The sequence below is a fragment of the Dasypus novemcinctus genome, chromosome 13, assembly GCF_030445035.2.
Source record: "Dasypus novemcinctus isolate mDasNov1 chromosome 13, mDasNov1.1.hap2, whole genome shotgun sequence".
NCBI classification, from domain to species: Eukaryota; Metazoa; Chordata; class Mammalia; order Cingulata; family Dasypodidae; genus Dasypus; species Dasypus novemcinctus.
This window is the reverse complement of record NC_080685.1, coordinates 18,961,672-18,981,267: the sequence shown is the minus strand read 5'-3', so window position 1 is coordinate 18,981,267 and position 19,596 is coordinate 18,961,672. Positions and strand designations below refer to the sequence as shown.

The 19,596-nt window shown below is 37.8% G+C and overlaps 1 protein-coding gene across 2 annotated transcripts in view; it reads left to right on the top strand.

Annotated features, from left to right (window-relative positions):
• GNPAT (glyceronephosphate O-acyltransferase) overlaps positions 1-19,596 on the top strand; it is a 34,427-nt gene that overhangs the window by 502 nt on the left and 14,329 nt on the right. For both annotated transcript variants that reach the window (XM_058309543.2, XM_058309544.2), the window contains exons 2-3: positions 14,060-14,242; positions 17,714-17,890. In XM_058309543.2, coding sequence (XP_058165526.1) covers positions 14,060-14,242; positions 17,714-17,890 — 360 coding nt within the window. The remainder of the gene's footprint in view (positions 1-14,059; positions 14,243-17,713; positions 17,891-19,596) is intronic.

The following is a 19,596-nucleotide window of genomic DNA, read 5'->3' as shown; positions in this document are numbered from 1 at the left end:
TCCCAATCGGTAGCGAGGATGTGTGGGGCTGCCTTCTCGGCGAACTAGAGAAACTTGGGGTCTAACCCAGCCTGGAATAGTTTGTGGCTTTCCACCCGCCCTTTTGCTTCTCTGGTATTCCTGGGAGAAAAGCATGTCGTTTGTGGGGCCAGAGTTAAAACTCTACTCTAGAAAGATTTGGAACTTGTAGAAAACTTCCGTTGCCTGTTTTTGTCTTCCATTTTACTTTCTCCAGCCAGCTCCCCTCCACCTTGTCTTTTCACCCCCAAATCCCCTCCCTGTCCGGTTTTAACGGTCTTCTTTTTCAGCATTTTGTTGGCCACTCAAAATTTTTGTGAAGAAATTATGAGATGGAAACTTTGTAGCCCTCAAGATTACACAATCCCGGGGCAACTGATCTGTTTTCTTTACCACTAAATTAATTTTTAACTACTTTAGAAAGAAAGAAAGGACTTCATTTTGAAGGTGTATTACAATATCCTGGCAGTTAGTGTCAGTTTCTGATTTAAATATAGTGTTAATTTGTGCAGGAAAGTCAAAGCAGGGATAACACCAAAGAGCAAGGTATCCAAAAAAAAAAAAAAAATCCAGGTTTTTGGAATATATGTGAACCGGAAATATATGACTGCCTTCAAATTGGCACATCAATATACTTTGTGTCAGGAGTACTATTTAGTGTGTAGTTTTGGAACATGAGGAAACTTCTGTCCCTCACTGTCAGGAACTTTGGGTGTTTAATTGCTGCTATCTGCCCAGTTCTCTTCCTTCCTCATTGACAGTTCTGTGGTGGAAATATTTCAGCTTCATTTTCTGATTCAGCTACTCCAGGGCAGGCATGTAGGGAAGAGGGTAGCTGTGCAGATTTGACAGCCTTATGTAAGTTTATGAATTGACAAGAATTTTCCTTGTAAGTATTTGAAGGAAGGAGTTTTTTGTTGTGTTGTTTACTTTCCCCTTCACCAGTAGTTCTTTAATGGTAAGATTTTTGCCAATTTTTTTTGTGTAAAAATGAAGGCAATTGTATATGATTATAGCTTTTTCTACTTCTGATGGCTGGACAGCAACCCTTTTACCAGTAGGTCTCACTCCTACTTTGTGACCACACAGCTTTTACTTTTGTGATAACCTGAACTTTTTCTTAGTATTTCAGACTTCCTTCATGTGCTTGGCCATATTCTTATTGTGCAGTGTTCTCTGTCTAATCTGAAAGTAGTTATTTAGAGATACTTAGGGTACTGCTGATTGCAGCAAACATTAGGGGTCCCTACAGTGTCCTAGTCGTTATTCTCAGTGTCCAAGATGTAGAAGTTGAAGACTTGCTTTCAAGGACTTCAAATGGAAGTCATAAAAGCAGAGAGATATTTACAATTAAGTGGGATAAGGGCAATGCTTGAAGTATATTGTGGGAGTAATGAGAAAGGTCGTGCTGACCCTGCTTGGGAGACTCAGAGAAGGCTCCACAAGGAAGTGACACCTAGCTGAGTTTTTGAGGGAAATGGGAAATGGAGAAGAAGAGTGTCCTAGGTAGACATGTAAGGAAATGACTTCTCTAAATGTTTGGGGGAACCAGATAGTTAGGTGAGGGTAGAATAAAGGCAGGCACAGTAAAATATCAGCCCCTGGAAGCTACTGGCTATGGTGACTGTGGAAAAGGAGGCAGTCTGAAGTTGACTCCTGAGTTTCTATGATTGAGCACCTGGGTGGATAATGATGCGTTTCGCTGATAGGAAATATGGAGAGAGAAACAGGTTTAGTCAGGGTAATATAATAATTTCAATTTGGAACGTGTTCAGTTTGACATATGAAAGTAGATTTAGAACTCTGATACCGGTTGATTGTAAATGTGTAATTAACAATTTTTTGGAAGACCTGGAGGTTTATGAACAAATAAACCATCCTTAAGTGTGGTACTAAAAGGGCAACCATCTTAGTTTGCCGGGGCTACTGTAACAAAGAACCACAGACTGATTGGGGTCAGCAATAGGAATTTATTGTCTCTCAGGTTTTGGAGGCTAGAAGTTCAGAATCAAGGTAGCGGCAGGATTATGCTTTCTCTGAAAGCTGTCACGTTCTGATTGTGGCTCAGTCTCTGTTTCCATCACATGATGATCTGTCTCTCCTGTTTGATTTTGTCTTCTTCTGCTCCTGTCTCCAAATTCCCTGTGCTTATAAGGACTCCAGTTGTATTGGATTAAGGTCCTCCATGATTCACCTTAACTAATAATATTTTCAAAGGTCCTGTTTACAAATGGGTTCACAGCTACAGGACCAGGAGCTAGGACTTGAACATGTGGGATACATGATTCAATCTGCAACAGCAACTAAGCAAAACAAGAATATGGGATATCATGGTATATTTCTACTAATAGTAATTAAAAATGAAATACCTTGGGAATAGGATGTGGCTCAAGTAATAGAGCATCTGCCTACCATATGGGAGGATCCGGGTTTGATCTCTAGGGCCTCCTGGTGAAGAAAAACAAAAGAAGAAGAAGACGAGAAAGTGTGCCTGCACAGCAAGCCAGTGCCCGTGCGAGTGCCTGCATGGTGAGCCAATGCCCCCCACAAGTGAGTCACACAGCAAGATGATGACTCGTCAAAAGAGAGACAAGGGGAGAGTCAAGGTGAAGTGCAACAGAAACCAGAAACTGAGGTGGCGCATCCCATCAGCGGTCTCCAGGATCAAATCCCGGTGAATTCTAGAGGAGAGGAAATGAGAAGACAAGACAACACAGACAGCAAAAACAGCAGGGCAGGAGGAGGAGAAGGGGGAAAATAAATAAACCAATCTTTAAAAAATAAAATAAAATACCGTAACAGAATTTTTTAAACATCCGTGGGGGTGGGATCTATATTTAAATCTCCACTGTCTAAAAACTTAACAGTAGTATTTGAAAGAGACATTTTGGCCAAATCTGGGCTGGTATTAAAACAGTGACAGGGGTATTAAAACAACAGGGTAGCTTAAGTGATTGAGCGCCTGCTTCCCGCGTATAAGGTCCTGGGTTCAATTCCTGGTACCTCCTAAAAAAAGAAAAACAGTCTAACAGCAGTTCTAGCAATTTATTAGAATAAGGATATCTAATTCTCTGAGTTAAACCTGTGTACCATTCATCAAAAAATTTATAATGTGCCTAATATATATATTTACTGGATGCACTAAGTGCTATAAACCTATTAAAAAAGGAAACATTGGCTTTTATGGAAGTAGAAGGCTAAGAATTTGGAGAGCTAGTATGGAATTTGGAGAGTTAGGATATGTCAACTAAATGAAACCAAACAAAATCAGAAAACTGAAGCTTTCTGAGGTAAGAAAACAGACATGGAAACTATCAGTTAAGCCTTGTTAGATTAAGTGGATGTTGACTTTACAGTGGTATGTCAAAGACTTGGAGGCAAGAAAGTACAAGTTTTATATGGAACAGTGGGGGTGCCCCTTGAAAAGTAATTTATTTAAAAGTGTCTGTTTCTTATTATTAAATGCTGGGCAGTATTCACAAAAAATGGAGAGTATATTTAGATGGTTTGACTTAAAATTTAGCCTCTGGCATATAGGACATTTACTTAGCAGGGTCCTGGGATAGGGGGTACCCATAAGAGAGAGACATTACCCTCCTATTTCCCCATTAATTCATTCTGATCTACCTTTGATTACCACCTCTCTATTGAAACTTCTCATCAAGGTTACCAGTAACCTCTGTATCCCCAAATATGGTGGTCCTTTCTCTGTCCTTATCTTTTTTCCTTTAAACAGGTCAATTTTATTGATACATAATTTAATAAAGCATACAGCTCATCTAAAGTGTCCAAGTAGTGGTATTTTGTATAATCACAGAGTTGTGCATTTATCATTTCAATCATTATTTCAATAATAATAATAATAATAATAATTAGACAAACAAGAAAATTCCTGACCTCTTAATCTCTCTATGCTTTCCATGCCATATATAGCTATTTCTGGCTATTCTTGCACATTTATTTATTTATTTAAGAAGTTTTATAGAGATATATTCACATACCATACCATGTACCCAAAGTATATATTCAGTGGCTTTTAGTATAACCAAAATGTGCATTCATCACCACAAAAAATTTTAGAACAATTTCATTACTCCAAAAAAAAAACTCTACATCCCTTAGCAGTCACCGCTCCACCTCTCTATCCTTCCCCAGCCCTGCATAACCACAAATCTAATTTCCTCTTTATAAATTGATTTATATTTATATTTTATATAAATGGAATCATACAATATGTATTACTTTGTGTCTGGTTTCTTTTACTTAGCATAATAGGTTTTTTCCTTCTTTTGATCTGATAGTAACATCTTTTTTTTATTATTCAATTCCCTTTATTTTTTTTTTCCTTTTTTTTTTAAAGATACATAGATCACACAAAATATTACATTAAAAAATATAAGAGGTTCCCATATACCCCACTCCCCACACATCTTATAGTATTAACATACATTTGTTCAGTTTCAAAGAAAAACGGTTTTATATATGCAGTTTTACCCATATTCATATTTCACATGTGGTATTACCTTGCTATACCATCCCATGTTACATTTTTTAGCTTTCCTTTTAGTAATGTACATGATCTTAGACTTTCCCTTTAAACCAATATTATACCCATATAATATTTACTGCTAGTTACAAGCATTATCTTGTGCTTTCACCATTTTTGTTAATTTCCAGATTAACACATCTTTTTTTACCAATTCTGTACAAGTTAACCCTCAGCTTTCCATTTCTAATCTAACTCTTTTCTGGTGGCTTATATTTAAGTTATTAAATCCCTAAGCTTACACAATATATTTAGTTCATAGTAATGAAGTCATAGTATTTGTCCTTTTGTGTCTGACTTGCTTCACTCAACGTAATGTCTTCCAGGTTCATCCATGTTGTCATATACTTTATGACTTCATTTCTTGTTATAGCTGTATAACATTGCATAGTGCATATACATCACAGTTTGTGTATCCATTCATTGGTTGATGGACATCTGGGTTGTTTCCATCTTTTGGCAATCATGAATAATGCCACTTTGAATGTTGTTGTGCATATGTCTGTGTCACTCCTCTTAGTTCTTCTGGGTATATACCCAGTAGTGGTATTGCCAAGTCACATGGCAAATCTATATTCAACTTCTTTAGGAACTGCAAAACTGTCTGCCACAGTGGCTGTAGAGTGTTTCAATCTCTCCTCATCCTCTCCAACACTTGTAGTTCACTGTCTTTTTAATAGTGGTCGTTCTAATAGGTCTGACTGATATCTCATTTTAGCTTTGATTTGCATTTCCCTGATCACTAGTAATGTGGAACATTTTTCTTTATTTCTTCTTTAGACAATTGTCTTTTCAAGTCTTTTTGCCAATTTTTAAATCGGGTCGTTTGTCTTTTTATTGTTAAGTTGCAGCATCTCTTTACGTATCATGGATATTAAACCTTGATCTGATATGTGATTGCCAAAAATTTTCTCCCATTGAGTCAGCTGCCTTTTCACCCATTTGACAAAGTCTTTTGAAGTGCAAAAGTGTTTAATTTTGAGAGGGTCCCATTTATCTATTTTTTCTTTTGTTGCTCGTGTTTTGAGTGTTAGGTCCAAGAAAATAACACCTAGCACAAGGTCTTTAAGATGCTTCCCTACATTTTCCTCTAGTTGTTTTATGGTCCTGGCTTTTATATTTAGGTCTTTGATCCATTTTGAGTTCATTCTTGTGTTGGGAGTGAGATAGGGGTCCTCTTTCATTCTTTTCTTTATGGATATCTAGCTCTCCCAGCACTATTTGTTGAAGAGATTGTTTTGTCTTGTTAACATGGCTTTCGTGGGTTTGTCAAAAACCAGTTGGCTGCAGGGTTTATTTTTGGACTCTCCATTCTATTCCTTTGCCTGATGTGTCTATCTTTATGTCAGTACCATGCTGTTTTTTGTATGTGTTTGTTTTGTTTTGTTTTGTTTATTTTGAGGTACTGGAGCCAGGGATTGAACCCAGGACCTTGTATGTGGGAAGCTAGGACTCAGTCATAGCAGCTCCTGTACCAAGCAGTTTTGACCACTATAGCTTTGTAATATGTTACAAGGTCAGACTCTTCTTTTTTCTAATGCTTTTGGCTCTTCAGGTGCACTTTCCCTTCCAAATGAATTTGGTAATTGCCTTTTCTATTTCTGTAAAGTAGGCTGTTGGAATTTTAATTTTTATTGCATTGAATCTATAAGTCAGTTTGAGTAGGATTGATATCTTCATGATATTTAGTCTTCCACGCCAGGAACACGGAATGTCTTTCCATTTGTTTACGTCTTTGATTTCATTTAGCATTGTTTTGTAGTTTTCTGCATATAGGTCCTATATTTCTGTGGTTAAATTAATTCCTAGGTATTTGAGTCTTTTTATTTGTTTGTTATTGTAAATACAATTTTTCCCCCTGATTTCCTCCTCAGATTGTTCAGTAGTAGTGCAGAGAAACATTACTGATTTTTGTGTGTTGGTCTTGTATCCTCCCACTTTGCTGACCTCATTTATTAGCTCAGGTAGCTTTGTAGTAGCCATTTCAGATCTTTCTAAATACAGGATCCTGTCATCTGCAAACAGTGAGAGTTTGACTTCTTCTTTTCCTATTTGGATGCCTTTTATTTATTTATTTTTCTTGTCTAATTACTCTAGCTAGAACTTCTAGCACAATGTTGAATAACAATGTGAGAGCAGGCATCCTTGTCTTGGTCCCGATCTTAGAGGGAAAATTTTCAACCTTTGCCCATTGAGGACAATGTTGGCTGTGGATTTTTCATATATACCTTTTATCATATTGAGGAATTTTCCTTCTATTCCTATCTTTTGAAGTGTTTTTAGAAGAAAGGATGCCAGATTTTGTTGAGTGCCTTTTCTGCATCAATTGAGGTGATCATGTGATTTTTTTCCCTTCCATTTGTTAAAGTGGTGTATTATGTTGATTAATTTTCTTATGTTGAATCTCCTTGCATACCAGGAATAAATCCCACTTGGTCATGGTTTATAAGCCTTTTGATAAGCAGTTCGATTCTTTTTTTAATTATTATTATTATTTTTTATTGATTTTGTAAAAATATTACATTAAAAAAAATATGAGGTCCCATTCGACCCCACCACCCCCCACCCCACCACTCCCCCCCCAGCAACACTCACTCCCGTCGTCATGACACATCCATTGCATTTGGTAAGTACGTCTCTGGGCATCTCTGCACTTCATGGTCAATGGTCCACATCATGGCCCATACTCTCCCACATTCCATCCAGTGGGCCCTGGGAGGATTTACAATGTCCGGTGACTGCCCCTGAAGCACTATCCAGGGCAACTCTAAGTCCCAAAGGCGCCTCTACATCTCATCTCTTCCTGCCATTCCCCATACCCATCAGCCACCATGTCCACTTTTCCCACTCCAATGCCACCTTTTCTCTGTGGACCTTGGATTGGTTGTGTCCGTTGCACCTCTATGTCAAGAGGAGGCTCAGATTCCACATGGATACTGGATGTAATCCTCCTGCTTTCAGTTGTAGGCACTCTAGGCTCCATGGTGTGGTGGTTGTCCTTCTTCAACTCCATCTTAGCTGAGTGAGGTGAGTCCATGTTCGATTCTTTATGCAAGGATTTTGTTGAGAATTATTGCATCTATGTTCATTAGAGAGATTGTTCTGTAATTTTCTTTAGTGTTTTTATCTTGCTTTGCTTTAGGTAATATTGGCTTTTCCCTCCTCTTCAATTTTTTGGAAGAGTTTAAATAGGATTGGTGTTAATTCTTCTCAAAATGCTTGGTAGAATTCACCTATGAAGCCATCAGATCTGGACTTTTCTTTATTGGAAGACTTTTGATAACTGATTCAATCTCTTTAAAGGTGATTGGTTTGTTTATTAGTTCCTGTATTTCTTGTAGAGTCACTTAAGTTGTTTGTGCATTTCTAGGAATTTGTCCATTTCATCTAGGTTGTCAGCTTACGGAGTCTTATAATATCCTCTTATGATCCTTTTTATATTCTGTGCAGTCAGTCATAATTTCTCCCCTTTCAATTCTGAAAGAGTCCTGTATCTTTCTAATCTGCCATCTTCCCAGAAGTCAATGCTGTCCTTATTTTGGGCAGTATTTGACACAGTTGACCATCTCTCTTTGAAAAATACCTTCTTTTGGCTTCCGTAACACTTGATTTTCTTCCTACCTTATTTGCTACTCCTTTGCCAGCTCCTCCTCAATGTGGTCTCTAAAACTTGGAGCACCTAGGGTTTTATTTTGGATCCTCTTTTATTTTTTAATTTGTTGATCTCATCTTTCCTGATAAATACCATCTATATGAAATTGATTTCCAGATGTGCCAATAGTCCTGTCCCATTCCCAAACTTAGCTTCATCAAAACTCTGTTTGGCTAATAGTCATCTCAAACATAAAATATCCAAAACACAACTCTTGCTTTCTGTTGCTATCCCTAATGTGTTTGAGCTTTTTCATCTTAATTAATGGCACCACCATCTACCTATTTGCCCCAGGCACATTCCTGAGAGTCATCCTTGACCCTTTTTCACTTCATCCCCCACATTCTGCCCTTCCGTAAGTCCTGACGACTCTGTCTCCACAATATATCCCAAATTTATCCTTGCCATGTTCAGCACTGCTACCTACCCCAAGTCATCATCTCTTACCCAAATTAAAACAGTACCCCATTTTGCCAGTCTTTCCACTCTAACAATTCTTTATCTACCCAGCAGCAAGGTAGTTTTCTGTTATAGTCAGAGTGAAAACTCAGGACTCCTTGCAAAGGAGCAAAGGCTCTCCATTACCTGGTCATCTTTTACCTCTCTTGACTTTACTAATCTTCTTGCTCATTGGCCTTCTGTTTTTCAAACAGTAAGCATGCTCTCTCCTCAGAAAGCTTGCAGGCACCTCTGTTTGGAATACTGTTGTCCCTGAACATTGTATTATGAGCTCTTTTTATCATGAGTTCCCAGCTCAAATAGCACATCCTCAAATGAAGGGACAATACATGCTATGACATGGATGAACTTTGAAAACATCATGTTGTGTGAAATAAGCCAGTAAGGAAATGACAAACTTTGTATGATAAATAGATTTTAAAAGATCAAAATAATACAAAGCACTTTTTTCTGCAAATAATAGAATGAAGCTGGAAATTAATAACAGGTAGAAAAAGGGAAAACTGAAAAATATCTGGAGATTAAACAACATACTTGTAAAGATTCAGTGGGTCAAAGAAGAAATTGCTAGAGAAATCAGTAAATTTCTAGAAACAAATGAAAACATGACATATCAAAACCTATGGAATGCAGCAAAGGCAGTGCTGAGAGGGAAATTTATAGTCCTCACTGCTTACATTAAAAAAAGAAGAAAGTGCTAAAATCAAACACCTAACTACACATCTGGAGGAACTAGAAAAAGAACAGCAAACTATTCCCAAAGCAAGCAGAAAAAAAGAAATAACAAAAATCAAGCAGAAAGAAGTGGATGTGGCTCAAGCAGTTGGACTCTTGTCTACCATAGTGGAGGTCCAGGGTTTGATGCCCGGGGCCTCCTGGTAAAGGCAGGCTGGCCCCATGTGGCGAGCTGCCCCACGCAGGAGTACCCCACGTAGGAGTGCTGACCCATGCAGAGAGCTGACACAGCAAGATGACACAACAAAAAGAGACACAAAATGAGAAGTATGGATTTGATCCTGTAAGTAACCGAGAACCATAGAGAGAATATAGATGGTCATATTGTAGCAAGCTTTATTAAAATGTACTTGCCTGCTGCTTCCCCTAGCAGGTTCTTATTTATCCTGAGCTCTGATGCACATCATTAGTCTCCCTCTCCCACACCACTACACAGACATATATACATGTATATATATATTCAAATGATTTGGAGCCCTTTCTCTTCCCACGCCCAGAATCACTAAATGGGAAGTCTCTAAGATACCTTTTATATCTAAAATTATGAAATAGTTTCATTCATTCTATCAAATCTGAGTCTATAAACTGTATATTACTTTTTTAATAAGAAATGTGAAATCTGAACAGGTTTCCCAGCCTTATATGTAAGAGTAAGTTGATATACTACAACCACTACAATTCTACTCCAGAATTCCAGCAGTTAGAAGATTTTTCCCACATATATTCTCGATTCTTTATATACACAGGTTTTAAAATTTCGTACTTGGTATTTCACATGCTCTCCTTTTATATTTAAATTCCTCAGAAATGCTTACTTCATTTTATATTCTCAGCGAACATAATCTTGGTCTCAGTTTTAACATTCTGTACTTTATTACCTGAACATTTAGTCGTTCACTTGTTAAGCAGTTATTGAGCATGTACTATATTCCAAATGTGGCTTGATGTTGGGGCTGTACAAGGAGAAAACGAACCAACCTTTTCTCAAGATAATTGCATTTTAGCAGGATGGACAAACATGCAAGGGATTACAGTGTTGATATATGTGGTCAGGAAATAAGTCCTCATGAGGAAGGCATTCATAATTCTATCTGGGAACTTGGGGGAGCTTTTACAGAAGAGTGATGCCTGCCTAAGGATGACAGAGGAGCAGGAGGGCATTCCAGGCAGAGACGAGCGTATGTGCAAAGGTACCAAGGGGTGCCGACAATGAAGCATGCTGGGGAAGTGCCAACCACTCACTGTTGAGTGGCCCATGAACCTGGAGGAGGAGGGAGGATGGTCAGCATGGTGGGAGATGAGTGCGGAGTCTTACACGATCCTGGAGTGGCTTAGGTTGTCTTCTAAGGAGGTGGAGGATCATTTAAGTCTTTTAAACAGGGGATAATTTGGTCAGGATTGGGGTTTGAAATGGCTGCTACAGCAGCATGGAGGACTGATTCCCAGGGGACAGACCCTAGGCAAGGAGACCTTTTAGGAGGCTGTTGCAGTAAAGGGCACAGGTAGGATACATGAAGGCCTGTGCTCATTTGTATGAGAAGTAGACTGTTAACGTTCTTGAAAAGATCGAGTTAACAGGATTTGATGAAGTGGATATAAAGATTGAGGGAAAAGGAGTCTAGATGAGGCAAAGGGATTTGGATGGCATGGTGGTTGATAATTGAGATTTCAGGAAAATAATCAGGTTTGTAGGATTGTGCTGAGGAGAAATAAGTTTAGTTTTGGAAAGCCTAATGTGAAGTGTTTGCAGGACTCTGAGATAAAGATATTTGGTAGTCAACTAAACGTGCGTAACAGGAGCTCAGATGAGCTAAGAAAGAGTGCAAAAGAGCTTTGGAGTGTAAATAGTTAGTATTTCAAACCAGAGAGGTCGCTGAGAGGGCCCAGCAGAGTGTGTGGCATGAAGAGAAGAAGGTTGAAGATGTTTACATTATTAAGGGAAGTGGGAGGAATAAGATAGATTTATAGTGTTTTTTTTCGAGGGGAGGGAAGGTGAGGGAACTACTAGTTTGAGAATCACTGGATTAGAGAAATAAGGATTTCTCCACTCGACAAGAGTCATATGAGTTATAAACCAAAGTAGGAAAATTTCAGGATGGTTGGGAGTAGGGAGGAGAGAGAGTGCTTGAAAATGGTGTCACATTTTCACCATTTCACGTTTCACCTAGAGAGGTCTAGGAAGATGAAGACCAGAAAGAGGCGAGGATTTAATTATTCAATTGGAAAGAAATAATGAGCATTATGTACAAAGATGATGTTTAAGAATGTTTGTTGAATTTTTAAAATAATAGCAGAAAATGAGAAATAGTCCAAACATTAAAACTAATGTATGGAAACTTGTATGACATGAGGGAGTGTTTATAACAGTAAGTGAAAATATCAGGTTGAAAATCAAAATGTATGTGTGGCAAAGGGAAGGAAGGTGATTACATGCATAGAGAAAAGCATTCACAAAAATGTTCTCTGGATCATGGGATTACAGGTGATTTTAATTTTCTTCTTTGTGCTTTACTGTGTTTTCCAAAAATTTAAAAATGAACATGTATTGTGTTGGTATATTAGAAAAAAAATATTTTAAGAGGTTAGGGGGGAAGCGGATTTGGCTCAAGTGATTTGAGTGTCCACCTACCATATGGGAGATCCAGGGTTCAAGCCCAGGGCCTCCTGACCCATGTGGTGAGCTGGCCCATGTGCAGTGCTGATGTGTGCAGTGAGTGCCCTGACATGCAGGGGTGTCTCCCACATAGGGGAGCCCCACGCGCAAGGAGTGCACCCGTTAAGGAGAGCCGCCCCACGCAAAAAAGAAAGAGCAGCCTGCCCAGGAGTGGCACCACATGCATAGAGAGCTGACACAGCAAGATGACGCAACAAAAAGAGACACAGATTCCCAGTGCCACTGACAAGAATCCAAGCAGACACAGAACAACACACACAGTGAATGGACACAGAGCAGATGGGGACAGAAGGAGGGAATAAATAAATCTTAAAAAAAAAAAAAAAAAAAAGAATTTAGGGAACATATAGTTGATTATGTCTTGTGTTTTTTTTTTAAGGTTTATTTTTATTTATTTCTCTCCCCTTCCCTCCCCCCCCCCCCCCACCTCTTGTCTGCTCTCTGTGTCAATTCGCTGTGTGTTCTTCTGTGCCTTTTTGCACCCTCGGTGGCACTGGGAAACAGCATCTCTTTTATTACATCATCTTGCTGCGTAAGCTCTCTGTGTGTGTGGCGCCACTCCTGAGTGGGCTGCACTTTTCTCATGCGTGGCGACTCTCCTTGCAGGGCATACTCCTTGCATGTGGGGCATCGGCACAGCACTCCTTGTGCATGGCAGCTCTGCGCATGGGCCGGCTCACCACACAGGTCGTGAGGGCCTGGGAATGGAACCCTGGACCCTCCCATATGGTAGGCAGATGCTCGATCAGCTGAGCCACATCCGCTTCCCTGATTATGTCCTAAAACACCATCTATTGTGGGAAAATACGCATACCATAATTGGAACAATGTGGTAAATTATATTTATTATGGTTCATATTTTGAATTAAAAATATGTGTTTCTGTAGCTATGAATTAAAAAGCAAATGTAAGAGTAGTGTATATATATATACTATATATATATGTACTACTATTTATATTTGTTTAATACGCTTCTATGTTTCCCAAATTTTCCATAATTAAACATGGTGAGTAGTAGAGGATATTGGTGAGGAACAAAGTCCCTGGTGCCAAAATGCTCAGGTTTGAATCATGTTCTTCCCTTTGGGTGAATTATTTAACTTCCCTAAATTGGTTTCCCCATTGTAAAGTTAGAGTAATGACAATAACTACTTCATAGGTTTATGGCGAAGATTGTTTCTTAATATATATGAAGCTCTTAGGATAGTGCCTGACACTTTGTAAGCTATAATATTAATATAACTACTCTTACCTTTTTTTTTAGATAGCATCAGGAATTGACCCTGGGACCTCGTGCATAGGAAGTAGGAGCTCAACCAACTGAGCTACACCTGCTCCCCTACTATTAATTTTTATAATCAGTAAACAACCTTTTTTTTTTTTTAAGTTAATACACAGGTAGTCTTTAAACATCAATTTCAGAGGTTGGCTATATAGAAGCTGAATCGCATGGGTTGAAGAGAAGATAAGAAAGTGATCACAGCAAATTCGGGCTAGGGGATAGTAGCTTACATGGGAGCACTTTCTTCTTGAGTGAATTTTTCTTTTGTTTGTATCCCTGTGGGTTTATTTTATTTGACATAATTTTGGGCTTGTAATGTATGTTTTCACTTAGTTGTTAAAGCTGAATAGAAGAGGTGGGCATGAAACCCGGTAAATCAGACACTGATCTGGAATGGCATAGCACTTAATGTGCTAACTTTCTCAAAGGGGAACTGACTTTGCAAAGATAGCAATCAGCAATATGATAATGAAAGAGTATGATTACTTCAATACCAATTTTATTGTTCCTAATTATCTTTACATTTTTTTCTTAGCATATGAAAATCTAACACCATAGTACTCTGCTCTTATTCATATATCACAGAACAAAATTTTCAGCAAAGATGAAACCTTACCAGTATAGCCTCCAATCTGTCCTAATTTATTTTACAGTATGTACTCATTATTCTTTTTTGTTTGCCTTATCCAACAGAAGGAGCTGAAAAAATGGGATGAATTTGAAGATATGTTAGAGGAGAGGAGACATGTCAGTGACTTGAAATTTGCAATGAAATGCTACACACCTCTTGTATATAAGGGAATTACTCCTTGCAAGCCAAGTGATATTAAATGTAGTGTTCTCAATTCTGAAGAAGTTCGTTATATCATTAAACAGGTATGTGGTTTCCTTTCAGCCACAGCCAGATTTGTTCTTTGTCTTCTTGATTCTGTGAGTTTCTTTTACTATCTTTCATGTATCTTTTAAAATTTAGCTATATTCACATTCATCAAATAGTTACTGTACCCATAATATGTGTTAGCCTCATTACTACGCACTGAAGACGTCACCGTTCAGAAAGTTCAACACAGTTCTGACCTCTTAAGTTGAGAGTCTAGTAGGGAATGATGATAGTTTTTCAGATCCAATAAAATATGATACAAGGCATTGTTAGTGAGAATCCAGCATCTCCTGCTAATTAGGGATAATAAGTAGTTATAGAGACAACTAATTTAGGGTAGAGAGTCAGGGAAATGTTGTGTCTTTTTTTAAATGAGACCTGAAAGATAACTAGGGGTTTTCGAGATGAAGTAGGGAAGTAGGTGAAGAAGAACGTTTCTCATAGAGGAAATAACTTAATCCCTTGGTTTTCAAAGTTTGCTACATGTTAGAATCACTTGGGGAGTTTTAAATATCTCTGTACCTAGGTCTCATACCAGTTAAACCAGAATATCAGAAAGTAGGGGCTAGTCATCAGCATTTTTTTTTTTTTTAGTGAAATTCTGAGTTTACAAAACAATCATTTGTAACATTTGTTACAAATTGTGAAAGAATATCATCAAAATATTATTGCTAACTATAGTCCATAGCTTGTACTTGGTATATTTTTCCATACACCTTCCTATTATTAACACCATGTGTTAGTATTGTAGTTCATGAGAGAACACTGTCTTATTTTACTTTTAACCACAGTCCATCATCCACTACATGATTCACTGTGTTATTCAGTCCCATGCCTTGTACATTCCATCCAAAGTGTACTCTCAGTAGCCATCAGGATTTTTTAAAGAAAACCATTCCAAAGTGGAGCAAAGGTTGGGAATCAGTGACTTATTTTGAGTTCTGGAGCTAAGAAGAATGTGCACTTTCATGGAATTGAAAGCAGTTCAAATGACCAGACCAAAGAGAGCAAATAAGGGCTAGTGATAAGAAATGAGACTAAAAAAGTAAGCAGGGGCCAAGTTGTGAAGAGCTTTATAGACCAAATTAAGAATTAGATATATTTTTTTAATGAATCAGTATTGTTGATACATATTAATAAAGCATAAATCCATCCAAAGTGTACAATCAGTGGCATTCAGTATACTCATATAACTGTGCATTAATCATTTTAGTCATTTCTAGAGAATTTTCATTATTCCATTAATAATAATAATAATAAAAACCGAACAAAACCTATCACTCCTCAATCTCTCTATTCCTCCCCTGATGTTCATAGCTGCTATTCTCTTTCCCTCTAAATTATTTGTAAGGAATTGGATTTTCTCCTAAGTACAGGGCAAAGCCATTTGAATGTGAAGTGTGACATGATCACTTTATGTGTTAGGAAAACCATTCTGCTAAAAATGGATACAGGGAGTCTCCTTCTGATTCTTTTGAAAGAATCTTTTTGTAGCATCTTATTTGCCTGGACTGGGGAGTGGTTGTAGAACAACGAAATTGACAGTTTTAAGAAATTTGAGAAGTAGAATCAACCTTATTTTTGACCAGTTGAGTTTAAGAAGTGAAGGAAAGAATCACAGATGATAGAACCATTTCCTGAGATAAGGGACTTAGAAGAAGGAAGCGAAGTTCTCTTTTGGACAAGTGTATTTCAAGTGCCTAAAAGACATTAAAATTGAAGATATTTAGTGGGCACAGTTAGAATTTCTGATGCCAGGCTCTCCATGTCATCCTGTCTGATTCCCTTAGTCTATAAAATAGGTTCAAGGCTTTGCCATCTTGGGAAAGCATCTTTGCTTTAACCTGATGTTAAACCTCTTCTCCTCTTCTCCTTCAGACTTTTCCGTTATTCTCTGCCTTCCTCCTGTTCTTCCAGTCTTGAGTCCATTTATATTCAGTGTAGGTTCTGTTCTGACCATATTACTAAACCTTTTATTGCTAAGATCTGGTTTCAGTTAACCTCTGAGTAAAATAAAGGAGTACAGGTAAAAGTCAACAGTTTGTCCCAGTCTTACCCTCTTAGGCCTATTGAACTGAGGTCTCAAAATTAGTCTCTTCAAAGGATAACTGAACTAGGCACTGAAGGTATAACTGTGAGCAAGGTGGCAGTTCCTCAACATTGTGAATGTAATGAATGCCACTGAAGTGTTCACTTAAAAATGGTTCATTTTATGTTATGTAATTTCACCTCGATAATTTAAGAAAGAAAAAAAAGTAAGATACTTCTTCACTGCATACACTGGTGAAATTGGGGCTCCATTGTTCCATCCTCTAATTTTCTGTGCCTTACCTTAAAGCAGGTCCTTCACTTTCGGGAAGAATAAATAGATTTTATCACTTACAGACTTCACTACTTTTCAAAGTGCTTGTTCAGGAGAAGGTTAGAAGGGTCATATCAGGCTTCCTTGGGGACAGAACTGGTAACATGTTCTTGTCTAAGCCCTTGAAGTCCTACCACAGAGGAAACCTTTTCTTTTCTTTACAGAAAGCTGTAGTAGGCCATGTGAGACAGTTTCATTGTGAGATAATAGATTTCACTAATTATCCTTTGATAGTTTGAGGATTTTGTCCAAGTAATCTATATATCTGAATTGGTTATTTCAAATAATCTTGTATTTTTACCTTGCATATTACCTTGTAATAACATTGAATAAGCAGATGAAGTGCTATAATAATCTGCTAAGAGAGATAATAAATGTATAGTCTAGAATACTTGATCATGGGCAACAACTAACAACTTATTTTTTTTAAGATTTATTTTTATTTATTTATACCCCCCATTGTTGTTTTGCACTCGCTGTCTGCTCTCTGTATCCATTTGATGTGTGTTCTTCTGTGTCTGCTTGTCTTTTCTTCTCATCTTGTCTTTACTAGGCACCAGGAACCTATCCTGGGACCTCCAATGTGGGAGAGAGGCACTTGATCACTTGAGCCACCTCAGCTCCCCGGTTTGTTGTATCTCTCATCATCCTTCCCCTGTGTCTCTTTTTTTGTTGCGTCAGCTTGCCGTGCAGGTCAGCTTACCTTCACCAGGAGGCCCCAGGAACCAAACCCGGGACCTCCAATATGGTAGATGGGAGCCCAGTTGCTTGAGCCACATCTGCTTCCCTAACAACTTATTTTAGAGAGTTTGGATATAAGCTTATTAGCAGATCAAGTATAAAGATGAGACATTTTCTTCTTCTAAAGTGATGTCTTAGAAAATTGATTTTCTATGAATTTCTAGTCTTTAAACTTGTCTAAATAGGACCATTTATTTGTATTTACTCTATTGGAAAATAAATTGTCATTTTAAATTAAGAAGAAAATACACCATCTTTGAATTATAGTATCCGTCCATTTAGAATCAGTCATACTGGTTTGAATACAAAAGTTATGGCCTTTTTTTTTTTCATAGATTGACTCCTGCTTTCCCTTTCCTTTTAGCTTTCCAAGGAATCCCTTCAACCTACTGATGTCTTTCGAGAAGAGGCTTGTGAAATCTTGGATGAAATGAGTCACAAACTGCGTCTGGGAGCTATCCGTTTTTTTGCCTTCTCCCTGAGCAAAGTATTTAAACAAATTTTTTCAAAAGTGTGTGTAAATGAAGAAGGTCTTCAAAAAGTGAGTATTGATTGCTCACAGACTTTCTCTTCTTCAATCCCTAATAATGTATTCAACTCAAGGAAATCTCACTTCGGCTCTAGACAGCCAGGGCTTGCTCATCAGGCAGTCTGGGCAGAAGAGGATCTGCCTCTCTGAAGGTTCATTTTTTTTAACTTCAGACCTACAAATATCAGACAAAATTCATCAGTTAAGGCTTTCAGACTAATTTAATGTCAGATGTACAGAAAAGTTAGAAAAGTAATGCAAAGAATTCCTCAGTACACTTCACCTGGATTCCCCTACAACATTTGCTTTATCCTTTTCTCAGTACTCGTGTGTATTTCCTGTAAACAAGGGCATTTCTTTTGGTACAGTTATCAAAATAAAGAAATTAACATTGATAAAGTACTAGTAATAAAGACCTTATTCATATTTCATCACTTGTCCTAATTATACCCTATATTAGAAAATTCTAGTAGATCATATATTCCATTCAGCTTTTATATCTCTTTACCCCTTTAATCCAGAACAATTCCTTAACCTTTGTGTTTAATATTATTATTTTTTAAAAGAACAGGCCAGTTATTTTATAGTATCCTTTGATTTGGGCTTGATGTAGGTTTTCTCAGGTAGATTTAGGTTACAGACTCTTGGCAGGAATACCCTAGAAGTGATGTATGAAGTGATGTATTCTCAGAGCCTCACAGCAGGAGCACGTTTGTCCCTTTCCTGATGATGGTCACTTTCATCTCTTGGTTAAGGTGGGGTCCACCAGCTTTCTCCACTGTAAACTACTGTTTTTCCATTTGTAATTAATAAGTACCTGTGGAGGAGATACTTTTGAGACCATGTTAAGTATCCACCTTCTCATCATACTTTCCTCCACTCATTTTAATAACCACTGATGAGTTTTGCCTAAATCAGTTATTACTCTAATGGCTACCAAGTGGTGATTTTTCCTCTTCTGTGTCTGCTATTATTTAATAGTTTGCATTTCCTACAAAGATTCTTTTTTTTCCCCCCAAATTCCTACTTGCCTGCTTCTTTCCCTTTTACTAGGAAGTTCTTATCTTCATTATGTCTTTCTCCTCATGCCTTTTAACATTTGCCTATTCTGTCATTTGTTTCCCTTTCAAGATATTTCTTGTTTTTTTCCTCCTGTGACTATTTCTTGATTGCTGAGTTACTCTGAATCTCTGTCAGAGAAAGTTTAGTACAGTGCTTCAGGCCAGGGAATGTTGGCTAGCCATGTCTTGCCTGTCTGCAAATTACCTTGTCTCAGTTGGTTATATTTCCAGCATATCCAAAAACACATTGAATAACAGTGACTACTTTAGGGACTGATAGCTAGTCTAAAGACTATACCTGGAAACACTCAAAAGCTTGCCTTCTAACTACATGGCCCCCATACTGCCTGGCAGTGAGCCCAGCATATAAATAGAGAAATACCATTCCTCTCACTTTGTTCTGGTAATTTATACACCATATTAAAAAAAGAAATCTCCCCAAGAGAAGAAGCTTTGTTTTCTTCCTTCAAAAAGGAAGCAGTCTGGTTTAGCATTTAACAGTTGATTTTTTAATCAGACTGACTTGAGTTCCATTCCCAGCTCCACCATTTATTGAGTGCATGACCATTTTTGCAAATCAGAAAGCTATGGCTTAGACCTTATTTATAAATATGTGGTATTAAATAATATATGTAAAATGCTTAACATGATGCCCAA